The sequence below is a fragment of the Oncorhynchus kisutch genome, linkage group LG13 (genome assembly GCF_002021735.2).
Source record: "Oncorhynchus kisutch isolate 150728-3 linkage group LG13, Okis_V2, whole genome shotgun sequence".
Taxonomy (NCBI): Eukaryota; Metazoa; Chordata; class Actinopteri; order Salmoniformes; family Salmonidae; genus Oncorhynchus; species Oncorhynchus kisutch.
Window position 1 is genome coordinate 12427928 of NC_034186.2, and position 12242 is coordinate 12440169.

The 12242-nt window shown below is 41.4% G+C and overlaps 2 protein-coding genes across 2 annotated transcripts in view; both read left to right on the forward strand.

The window, feature by feature from the left end:
- The first annotated feature begins 875 nt into the window (after window positions 1-875).
- Window positions 876-11239, forward strand: LOC109902867 (chondroadherin). Its single transcript, XM_020499548.2, has 4 exons — window positions 876-1074; window positions 9038-9162; window positions 9670-10180; window positions 10370-11239. The coding sequence occupies exons 2-4, from the start codon at window positions 9052-9054 to the stop codon at window positions 10585-10587; spliced, it is 840 nt and encodes a 279-aa protein (XP_020355137.1). The 5' UTR covers window positions 876-1074; window positions 9038-9051; the 3' UTR covers window positions 10588-11239.
- A 256-nt stretch (window positions 11240-11495) lies between these two features.
- Window positions 11496-12242, forward strand: part of ap1m3 (adaptor related protein complex 1 subunit mu 3) — a 39014-nt gene continuing 38267 nt past the window's right edge. Inside the window, exon 1 of the mRNA XM_020499547.2 lies at window positions 11496-11658. Coding sequence (XP_020355136.1) covers window positions 11617-11658 — 42 coding nt within the window. The 5' untranslated portion in view covers window positions 11496-11616. The remainder of the gene's footprint in view (window positions 11659-12242) is intronic.

Here is a 12242-nt window from a genome sequence, read left to right on the forward strand (position 1 = left end):
AACTGCCATACCACTGGGACAAACAGCATGAGTCCCTGGAGGTACGGGTGGGAAACCCCACGACTCCTTCACTGCTGAGTGGCCAGTTTGCAGGGTCATGTTCCTTAGCGCACACAGTAGCAAATTGTTTTGCAATAGAAGACAAAAGCAAGCATTTCTTATTAGACCAGTTCAGGTAGTCCCTCCGTTTGGCGCCTAATGACTATGACCCTGCTGTCCTGCCATCTGCCTCCCCTAACAAGCCGAGGCCTCTTAGGAACGTGCTAGAAGCACAAGAGGATTAGAGGCCTGGAGTGCATAGTGCAGGTTCGGCGCAGAGAGCAGGACAGGATGTGGCTCTATTGTTTTCTGGATCCCCCTCTTTTCCTTCCAGGGTTGCAGAAGGCCGCTCTCTCTCCCTCAAGGCCCGAACATCTTAAGTAAACAAAAAACGCTTCACATGTATCTTGTCTGTTTCCCTCTCTCAGATCCAGACGTTTTGAGAGATAGGGTGGTTTTACAAGAACAAAGCAAAATGTGTCTGTGGGGTGCGCTTTATTAAATGTGCAGTAGAGTCTGTGCTATATCATATCCTGACTGTGGATAGACTATGTTCGTGTAAAAGTAAGCTTATGTAATGTGTAAATGTGAATGTGTATTGACATGTAAATAACATGGGTTCTCAGCTGTGAACCCAGATAACAGGAACAGTGTTCTGTGTGATACTGACTACTATTGTGTATAAACATTCTGACATAAGGGAGGACAAAGCATGTCATTTTATAGCAACCACGTTGTTATTGAATTGACTATGGACTCTGATCAGGTCTGGTGTAGTACCATTGGATAAAGGCAAGGGAAAGTAGGAGGGAGAGGCGAGCACACCTATGTAGTTACAAAGTTACTCATTAACTCAAGTCCTTCAGAACACGATTGAGGTGAACGCACCCCCTTTCAACCTTTGCACAACATGCCTTCATTTTATAGCAAAGGCATAATACAAACTTACAGTGACAATGCTGCATTAATGTGAGCTATAAGGAAGAGGACATATTGTTACCTGGGTTTCAGGTACATACAAACCAGGCTGACCAGGTAGGACACTTCTAATGAGCGGACTTTCTCTAAATGTTAACCTTTTGGGCTGTTTCCATTTGTCAACACTGAGATCATATGACCTTCCGATTCTCTTATTGATCATTTAGTACTGTGGTTATGGTAATACAGTAGGTTGGTATATTTCTATGACATACTAGTATAATAACCAAATGCAAACAACCTTTTGATCAATCTCAACTACAGTATATCAATAATTATGTTTTGACGGCTATTTACGAGATATAATACCATGAAAGTGGATGAATGAGAGAGAAATGGATATAAGGATGCATGTTGCTCAGCCAGGCAGTCGTGCCCACATGTTGTTACCCAACATTCGCTGTTTTGATCAAATAAGGCTAAACTTTTGACAGCCAACGTCTTGATAATAATGTAAAACATTGTTCATTTGGGGTTGGGGAGGATGATGTGGTGAGGTCTAGTTACATTAACAAGGAGACGCAGTAAGCTAAAGGTCTGTCCAATGCATTACTCTTTGATCCCACTAACCTCTAAAGCTGAAGATAATAGTTTCTTGTGTATTTGTTTCTAGAAGTTGCTTGGCTCTATTGCTGACACTGTGTAGGCTTTTAAACAAATGTTAGAAAGGATTGTGCCAATTGCCTGTTGCTTTGTTTATGACTTGCTGTGGGATTAACAGAGTTGCAGATGTGAAACTCATTAACCCACAACAGTCTAAGCCGGTAGAGGGTTCTACTAAGCTATATGGAATTGTTTTAAGAAGGTCACACCAAGGATCATTAGCTATTTGATTTTGAATTTTAAGACCCCTTGAAGTATAAAAAATCATATTAAAACATTATGTGATGAAAATGTTAATTTGGCCTTACTGGTATTAGCCCATACAAACAAATTGAATAACACATTCACCACATAGAAAAACAGATAGTCCCCCAAAGAATCTAAAGGAAGTTTGTTCTGAAGTATCGGTCCTATATCTCTCAGAAACATTTTATTACATTTGTACATGCATTTTAACCCCTTATTTTTTGTCATGAAACAGTCTCCACATATACACTACATGGCCCAAAGTATGTGGACACCTGCTCGTCGAACATTTAATTCCAAAATCATGGGTATAAATATGGAGTTGGTCCCCCTGTTGCTGCTATAACAGCTTTTCACTAGATGTTGGGACATTGCTGCTGGGACTTGCTTCCATTCAGCCACAAGAGCATTAGTACGGTTGTGCACTGATGTTGGGCGATTAGGCCTGGCTCGCAGTCAAGTGTTCCAATTCATCCCAAAGGTGTTTGATGGGGTTGAGGTCAGGGCTCTGTGCTGGCCAGTCAAGTTCTTCCACACCAATCTCGATAAACCATTTATGTATGGACCTCGCTTTGTGCACAGGGGCATTGTCATGCTGAAACAGGAAAGGACCTTCCCCAAACTATTGCCACAAAGTTGGAAGCACAGAATCATATAGAATGTCATTGTATGCATTAGCATTAAGATTTACCTTCTCTTGAACTAAGGAGCCTAGCACCAACCATGAAAACAGCCTCAGACCATTATTCTTCTTCCACCAAACTATACAGTAGGCACTACATATTGGGGCATGGTGAAGCGTGATTCATCACTCCAGAGAACGCGTTTCCACTGCTCCAGAGTCCAATGGCGGCAAGATTTACACCACTCCAGCCGACCCTTGGCATTGCGCATGGTGATCTTAGGCATGTGTCCGGCTACTCGGCCATGATTAACCCATTTCATGAAGCTCCCGAAGAACAGCTCTTGTGCTGACATTGCTTTCAGAGACAGTTTGAAACTCAGTAGTGAGTGTTGCAACCGAGGACAGACAGTTTTTACGTGCTATGCGCTTCAGCACTCAGAGCTCCCGTTCTGTGAGCTGTGTGGCCTACCACTTCGCGGCTGAGCCGTTGTTGCTCCTAGACGTTTCCACTCCACAGTAACAGCACTTACAGTTGACATGGGAGGCTCTAGCAGGGCAGAAATTTGATGAACTGACTTACTGGTAAGGTGGCATCCTATGACGGTGCCACGTTGAAAGTCCCTGAGCTCTTTAGTATGGGACAATATACTGCCAGTGTTTGTCTATGGAGATCGCATGGCTGTGTGCTCAACTAATTTGAAAGAGTGTCCACATACTTTGTGTACATAGGTGTACTTCCATTAGTTTTTTCAGCTGGTACCGGGGTACCTTCAGCGGAGTCTTGTGAGGCCTGTGGGCGTCCTAGAGCAAAACAACTAACATCTACAGTTGAAGTCGGAGGTTTACATACACTTAGGTTGGAGTCATTAAAACTCGTTTTTCAACCACTCCACAAATTTCTTGTTAATCTTGTTAACAAACTATAGTTTTGTCAAGTCGGTTAGGACATCTACTTCGTGCATGACACAAGTAATTTTTCCAACAATTGTTTACAGACAGATTATTTCACTTATAATTCACTTATAATTCACTCACAATTCCAGTGGGTCAGAAGTTTACATACACTAAGTTGACTGTGCCTTTAACCTGTTGCGACGAGCAATCCCGTATCTGGGATCTTAAGTATAGCCTCAAGCTCATTAGCATAACGCAACGTTAACTATTCATGAAAATCGCAAATGAAATGAAATAAATATATTGGCTCTCAAGCTTAGCCTTTTGTTAACAACACTGTCATCTCAGATTTTCAAAATATGCTTTTCAACCATAGCAAAACAAGCATTTGTGTAAGAGTATTGATAGCTAGCATAGCATTTAGCCTAGCATTCAGCAGGCAACATTTTCACAAAAACAAGAAAAGCATTCAAATAAAATCATTTACCTTTGAAGAACTTCGGATGTTTTTAATGAGGAGACTCTCAGTTAGATAGGAAATGTTCAGTTTTTCCAAAAAGATTATTTGTGTAGGAGAAATCGCTCCGTTTTGTTCATCACGTTTGGCTGAGAAAACCCCCCGAAAATTCAATCATCAAAACGCCAAACTTTTTTCCAAATTAACTCCATAATATCGTCAGAAACATGGCAAACGTTGTTTAGAATCAATCCTCAAGGTGTTTTTCACATATCTATTCGATGATAAGTCATTCGTGGCAGTTTGGTTTCTCCTCTAAACCACATGGGAAAATGCATGCAGCTGGAGATTACGCAATAACTTCGACGGGGGACACCAAGCGGACACCTGGTAAATGTAGTCTCTTATGGTCAATCTTCCAATGATATGCCTACAAATACGTCACAATGCTGCAGACACCTTGGGGAAACGACAGAAAGTGTAGGCCCATTCCTTGCGCATTCACAGCCATATAAGGAGACATTGGAACAAAGCGCCTCCAAAATCTGGGGCATTTCCTGTTTGAAATGTCATCTTGGTTTCGCCTGTAGCATCAGTTCTGTGGCACTCACAGATAATAGTGTTTTCTTTCCAAAGCTGTCAATTATATGCATAGTCAAGCATCTTTTCATGACAAAATATCTTGTTTAAAATGGGAACGTTTTTCATCCAAAAATGTTAATAGCGCCCCCTAATGCATAACTGATTAAAAAGCTTGGAAGCCTCCCGGGTGGCGCAGTGGTCTAGGGCCATGCATCTGGGTTCGCGCCCAGGCTCTGTCGCAGCCGGCCGAGACCGGGAGGTCCATGGGGCGACACACAATTGGCCTAGCGTCGTCCGGGTTAGGGAAGGCTTGGCCGGTAGGGATATCATTGTCTCATCGCGCACTAGTGACTCCTGTGGCGGGCCGGGCGCAGTGCACGCTAACCAGGTCGCCAGGTGCACAGTGTTTCCTCCGACACGTTGGTGCGGCTGGCTTCCGGGTTGGATGGCGCTGTGTTAAGAAGCAGTGCGGCTTGGTTGGGTTGTGTATCGGAGGACGCATGACCTTCAACCTTCGTCTCTCCCGAGCCCGTATGCGAGTTGTAGTGATGAGACAAGATAGTAACTACTAACAATTGGATACCACAAAATTGGGGAGAAAAGGGGGTAAAACATTTTTTCAATTATGTCATGGCTTTAAAAGCTTCTGATAGGCTAATTGTGTCACGGTCGTGATATGGAGGAGACCAAGGCGCAGCGGTGTAAGTGTACATACTTATTTAATGAAAGAACGAACACTGAACAAAACTAACAAAACAACAAAACGAACCGTGAAGCTAATATGGCTAGTGCAGAACAGGCAAGATCGTACTTTTTGGAGAAATGTCCTCTGGTCTGATGAAACAAAAATATAACTGTTTGGCCATAATGACCATCGTTATGTTTGGAGGAAAAAGGGGGAGGCTTGCAAGCCAAAGAACACCATCCCAACCATGAAGCACAGGGGTGGCAGTTATGTGGGTGCTTTGCTGCAGGAGGGACTGACATCAGTCAGGAAGTTAAAGCTTGGTCATAAATAGGTCTTCCAAATGGACAATGACCCCAAGCATACTTCCAAAGTTGTGGCAAAATGGCTTAAGGACAACAAAGTCAAGGAATTGGAGTTGCCATCGCTAAGCCCTGACCTCAATCCTATAGAAAATGTGTAGGCAGAACTGAAAAAGCATGTGCGAGCAAAGAGGCCTACAAACCTGACTCATTTGCACCAGCTCTGTCAGGGGGAATGGGCCAAAATTCACCCAACTTATTGTGGGAAGCTTGTGGAAGGCTACCGAAACGTTTGACCCAAGTTAAACAATTTAAAGGCAATGCTACCAAATACTAATTGGGTATATGTAAACTTCCCACCCACTGGGAATGTGATGAAGGAAATCAAATCTGAAATAAATAATTCTCTCTACTATTGTTCTGACATTTCACATTCTTAAAATAAAGTGGTGATCCTAACTGACCCAAGACCTGGAATTTTTACTACGATTAAATGTCACGAATTGTGAAGAACTGAGTTTAAATGTATTTGGCTAAGGTGTATTTAAGCTTCCGACTTCAACTGTACATTTTCGCGAGAGTCTCGCCTTTCCACAGAGGGTGTGTAGCCCAAACCGTTCAGAAGCTACAGACAGAAGTCGGCAGATGGGCTGTACCGACTTCAGTAAAGACTTCCCCATCATGGTGGGGAGACTCTAATCTTCCCATAGAGGGGTCATACTAGTTTGTAGGCCCCACCGTTCGGACACTACAGACGATTTTATGAGAAGACCCGTTTTCGGGATGTCTGAATGCCTGACAAACACCGCTCTAACTCTGTCACATCAACAGATGTGCTGGATTGAGACGCATCAAATGCAACAAAACAGATATCTCTAGCTCAAACTGACGGATGTTTATGGTTTTTAAAATTATGCTAATTCGATTTCCACGTGAGGCACGGACATCGACTCTAGAGGGTTTAAAAGTAAAGAGCAACTTAGAAAAAATATTTTTGTGTTTTCCACCCTATCCCGAGTAGCAGGTATCCATTGCATGTGTCTAAAACATCTCCCTCAAACAACCTCCATCTCTGCCAGCTGTTTTCAAATCCCTGTATGATTAAACCATATCCTTTATTCTTGACAATCAATGGCATCACTTAGCTTTATTTGATGAAAACAATGGCAAAGATATCTATCTTGAACCATGGATGAGGACTGAGGAGGGGGAAGAAGGCTTGCTCACCTCACCGGCACCACAGGGTGTCACCAGGAGGTCAGATGAAGGACTGCTTTGTGTGTCACTTCCGTATCCAGAGAGGAGAACGAGGAGTGGGGAAGGAGAGGGAAAAGCGGGACAGGACCCGGGCAACCCATTATGTGGCATTGGGCTGCAAGGATGGGAGTGTGTGGAGGGCTTGTCAAAGAGCCCCTTTCAAACATAAAACATAAAGTACACACACTCATGCAGATGCATGCACACACACACTCACACAGGGCAAAAACTGGTTGAATCTACATTGTTTCTATGTCATTTCAACCAAAACATTCAATGTGATGATGTTGAATCAACATGGAAAACTGATTGGATTTTTAAAAGTCATCAACATAAGAGAATTTAGTGTTTTTAACCTAAATCCAATGACATTGTGAAAAGTTTTGTTGATTTTAGGTTGAATTCACGTTTGTTGACAACTCAACCAAATGTAAATTAAAACAAGACTTTGTACTGACGTCTGTGTCCAGTGGGCTACTACACACATAGTCTCTTGTGGGCTCCTGGGCTTCCCATAGCTCCCAGGCGTGTTGTTGTTGTGCCTTTACTGTGCGAGGACAGGAAGAGATTAAGAGATCCCCACTCGGGTCTTTACAGCCAACCGTGCTGAGCTTAATAGCAGAAGGAGGAGAGGAGAAGAAGCTTAATGGCAGAGCGACCAGCCAGTAGGCCCCCTCTGTGAAAAATCTCTTTGGTGCCAAGAGGACTCTACAAACAGGCCGGGATCAGATTAAAAAACAAAGAGAAAAGAAAGATACACAGTCACAGATGTGAGAAGAACAACATAAAAGCAATCTGCAGAACAAAATCTATTGTTAAAGTGTGTGAAAGAGCTCTTCAGTCTTTAACTAAATGTTTTAAATCTACTTTTTATTGTATAGAAAATGTGTACACACCCCTGCATAGAAAATGTACAAAACATGTGGGAACACTAAACTGGTACTCTTGTCTTTGTGAGAACATGCCAATAGACAATCTTCAGAATGTGCAATGAGTCTGCGGATCTGTATATAACATAATGAGTCAACACTGCATGCAAACAAATGTAAATTTAGCACATTTGCTTACAGAAGAGTATAAGAGGTCACTGGTTTTAGTTATGTCAAAAAACGGTTTATATTTCAACACGATTCTGGTGTATTTTAGGGCCAGCCATTTTTCCTGGGCAGGTCACATAACTTGTTGGGGGCCTATGTCAGTAAGGTCACAGGCCCTATGAGTCTGGGCACAGTGAATAAAATGGAATTTATTTGGGGTTTAAACATATAAAACAAGATGTAGAATGAATTCCCAGAGGATAAAGTATGATTTAAAACACTTGTCTCAATGCAGTTCTAGTTATCTAGTTAATATTTCTCAATGCAGTTCTGGCTATCTGGTTATTATTTCTCAATTCAGTTCTGGTTATTATTTATCAATTCAGTTCTGGTTATTATTTATCAATTCAGTTCTGGTTATCTAGTTATTATTTCTCAATGCAGTTCTGGTTATTATTTCTCAATGCAGTTCTGGTTATCTGGTTATTATTTATCAATTCAGTTCTGGTTATTATTTCTCAATTCAGTTCTGGTTATCTAGTTATTATTTCTCAATGCAGTTCTGGTTATTATTTCTCAATGCAGTTCTGGTTATCTGGTTATTATTTCTCAATTCAGTTCTGGTTATTATTTCTCAATTCAGTTCTGGTTATTATTTCTCAATTCCGTTCTGGTTATTATTTCTCAATTCAGTTCTGGTTATCTAGTTATTATTTCTCAATGCAGTTCTGGTTATCTAGTTATTATTTCTCAATTCAGTTCTGGTTATTATTTCTCAATTCAGTTCTGGTTATCTAGTTATTATTTCTCAATGCAGTTCTGGTTATCAAGTTATTATTTCTCAATTCAGTTCTGGTTATCTGGTTATTATTTCTCAATTCAGTTCTGGTTATCTAGTTATTATTTCTCAATTCAGTTCTGGTTATTAATTTTCAATTCAGTTCTGGTTATTATTTCTCAATTTAGTTCTAGTTATCTGGTTATTATTTTTTAATGCAGTTTTAGTTGTGTCAGTTTGATTAATACTTAGTTGTGACTCATTTGTCAGTCTGATTAGTACTTAGTTGTGACTCATTTGTCAGTCTGATTAGTACTTAGTTGTGACTCATTTGTCAGTCTGATTAATACTTAGTTGTGACTCATTTGTCAGTCTGATTAATACTTAGTTGTGACTCATTTGTCAGTCTGATTAATACTTAGTTGTGACTCATTTGTCAGTCTGATTAATACTTAGTTGTGACTCATTTGTCAGTCTGATTAATACTTAGTTGTGACTCATTTGTCAGTCTGATTAATACTTAGTCTTTGTCTGTCCATCTGTGATTCCCACAGGAAGCGGGGGAACCATGGGGTCCTGGGGCCACGGCCTGTGTGTGGTTTTGTGTTTCTGGGGAACAGTTAGCGGGAGCATGCTTCAGAGTCGCACTGTTGGCCCGTGTACTGTCAATACTGGCACGGTAAGAAAGACACACAGCTTTCTTCTTCTCCCCATTTTCTTCTCCTCTTTTTCTTGCCATTGTTCAGTTCCAAGCAGTCACGTGAGGTAAACACTATGGGGAATTTCCTGTTTGAGACAGTTTCCCTGTTGTTGATCATAAGATAATGTTACATCTGGGAGTGAAGTCTGATTCGTTACAGGATATCAACATAAGAATTATGTCAAGATTGGGGCTCTCTTTGAGTGAATTGATTTGTTGTTCACAACTTTATTTGTTATATATTAGATGTTTTTCTTTATTTTTCATTTTAAAGTTACATGGAATATTTATTTATCAGCACCAGCCAGTTGCAAAGACTCCTACTTAATTAATTAGCACCACATTTTTTTATTCACCCATATAATGGCTTTAGGGAGAAACTTCCAAAAATCATCAAGTTAATTTTACACTTCTTGATTCTTGCTAAATTGCAACCACAACATGGGAAGGGTTGGCTTGACCAATCTTGTCCATCTCTTCCCCAAGGCATCATTTAACTGCAGTTGGAGGAAACTGGCTCATATTCCAACAGAGATATGGGACAATGCAACCACACTGGACCTCTCCCAGAACCACCTCAACTTAACTAACCCTCAACACCTCAGACAACTACAGAGGTTGGATCAGTTGGTTAACCTCAATCTCTCAGGCAACTACCTCCCTCTGCTGGGGAAAGACAACCTCTGCAGCCTCCCCTCCCTGCATACACTAGACCTCAGTGGCTGCCAATTGACTTCCATAGAGGCTGGAGCTCTGCAGGGTTTACCCAGGTTAGGGGAGCTGTTTTTGGGGCACAACAGACTGCAAGTCCCAATGTCTGTCTCCACTCAAGATATAGTAACTATATCCTTCCTGGATTTCCATGGGAACCAAGAGCTTGAGCGTGTCTCTGATGATTTGTCGACAGGAATCAGAAGACCATTTCATAGAAAACTGTTGGCAAATGACCGTGAACATCCCACCACAACTCCAACGAACACAATGACTACAGCTAATGGTAAGGATCTCATAACAACTTACTTCTGCCTCATATCATCTCATTTATATGTAGTTATGTCATATCATATAATTATCAGCTATCATAGAATTCTTTGATGCTTACTCAAGCGGTCTTGGCTGTTATAGCTGTGATGTAATTCATAATAATGATTTGAACAGTAAAACCTATTCCCCTCTTGCCTAACAGGCACAGAGTCGCCTGGTCAGAGCCGCCCCTCCCACAGTTGGCAATATTTGGTGGCAGTCCTTGTGACGGCAATCTCCCTCTCCCTCCTCATCGCCAGCCTGGCCAAATGCCAGCTGGTCCGCCGCTACCTAGCCAGCTATCGCCACACCCGTCTGACCGAGCAGGACACAGCCAGCCAGTGTGACCCCAACAGTCTGGAGGTGGGCTTCTCTATGTAGAACCATGGGGGACAGGCACAGAGCCCCCACCCTGCTGCTGTCCCCCAGGGAGAGATTGAGATAGAGGATGAGGAAGATGATGATGGCTTCATAGAGGATAACTACATACAAGCCAGCGAGAGGGAGAGGGCTAAGAGGGCACTCCTGGAGGAAGAGGAGGAAGAGGATGGGATGGACTTTACCATTGGCTAGGAAGAAAGGGAGAAGGTGGAAAGAGAGGGGAGAGAATGAGAGAGGGAAGAGAGAGAGAGAGAGAGAGAGAGAGAGAGGTCACTAGCCTATTTGGACACTGATTTGGGCCAATGCAGATATTAAACATAAGCATGTCTATTTCCATCATCTTTAGAGGGAAATAACAGTCCAGAGACAGATGAATACAAAACTGATAATAGCAATAACTCAATTTAGCTCCGCAATAGGGCACCTTTGCCTGTGTCTTTCAATGGATATCAAAATTGGACTGACTGTTGGTATAGACTTTGATAGAAATTTGTTCGAAAATTATTATTTAAAGTGGATCAAATAATCAATCAATCAATTTGGTTTTGAGTTAGGTGTTTTAAAGTTTTACCAATGCATTTGATGTTATTTGGGTGTGCCTGCACTCCATTTTGTTACATTTGTAGATAAAATAAAACGTTTTCAAATTCAATAGCGCACCTGTTTTTCTTTCTGTAGAAAAATACATACAATTATCTTGAAACAGTTAGGCATATGCGTCGATCTATGATAATGTAATGCTTTATATAGTACAATAGACAAACACGCCTGATAGTAGCCTATGCGTAAATTAAGCAGAATAGAAGAGAATCGATACCATATGTAGACCTAATAATTGATGTAGGATTGGTTTTGCATGCTCTGTTGCGTTGAAAGCTGCTTGACAGGTCTGACGACGAAATACTACCCGGAAAGAGCAGTGGCGTGCATTAGACAACAGCGCGTGAGATGGGAGATGCACTGAATGAAATGTTGTAAGGGATATTCAACGTCAAATATTTATATTTTTTGTGCTATTAGTTTATTAGGATGTCGGCGTCTGCTATATTCATCCTGGACCTTAAAGGAAAGGTAAGTTGAGACTTGACTGTCTACGTGGCACTGGCGGATAAGTTTATAGTTTGACATCGATTAGTCTTGCGTTGCTGTTGCGGTTTTAAGGAAGACTAGTTCGCATCGATCAACAGCGCCTGCATCTGCAGTGTAGCTCAGAAATCTATGCGTAAAAGCGCACATAAGAAAATGAAAGAGCGGTAGGGCAGGCTATTGTAAAATTACATATTTGTTTATCTTTTAATATTTACAACTAAATGTATTTGTTTCTCAGAATTCGTCACTAACTATGTTTCCAATAGCTTGTGCAGTGATTTTTTTGTTGTCGACATTTATGAAAGTTCGCATAGAAAATAGATTCTACAATTGTCTGCGAAGGTGTTTCCATTGAACTATGTTGTGTCGATGAAAACAGCTGGACGTAATGACGTCACACCTAAAAAAAGACATCGACAAAAAATGCAGTGGTTGATGTGTTTTGATTACCCATTTAGGCAAATTGCGCATTAATACATGGGCGACAGCCTGCATGCCCTCCCTATCCGTTTAATGTCTATCCATTCGCGAAAGCCAGAATGGATAGAATACAATAATGGACCATG

What these genes read in the sequence shown, in the direction of transcription:
- LOC109902867 (XM_020499548.2), top strand. Translation starts at nt 9,052, where the DNA reads ATGGGGTCCTGGGGCCACGGCCTGTGTGTGGTTTTGTGTTTCTGGGGA. An exon ending in GTACTGTCAATACTGGCACG is followed by an intron (nt 9,163 to 9,669) that starts GTAAGAAAGACA and finishes CTCTTCCCCAAG; the next exon opens with GCATCATTTAACTGCAGTTG. An exon ending in CACAATGACTACAGCTAATG is followed by an intron (nt 10,181 to 10,369) that starts GTAAGGATCTCA and finishes CTTGCCTAACAG; the next exon opens with GCACAGAGTCGCCTGGTCAG.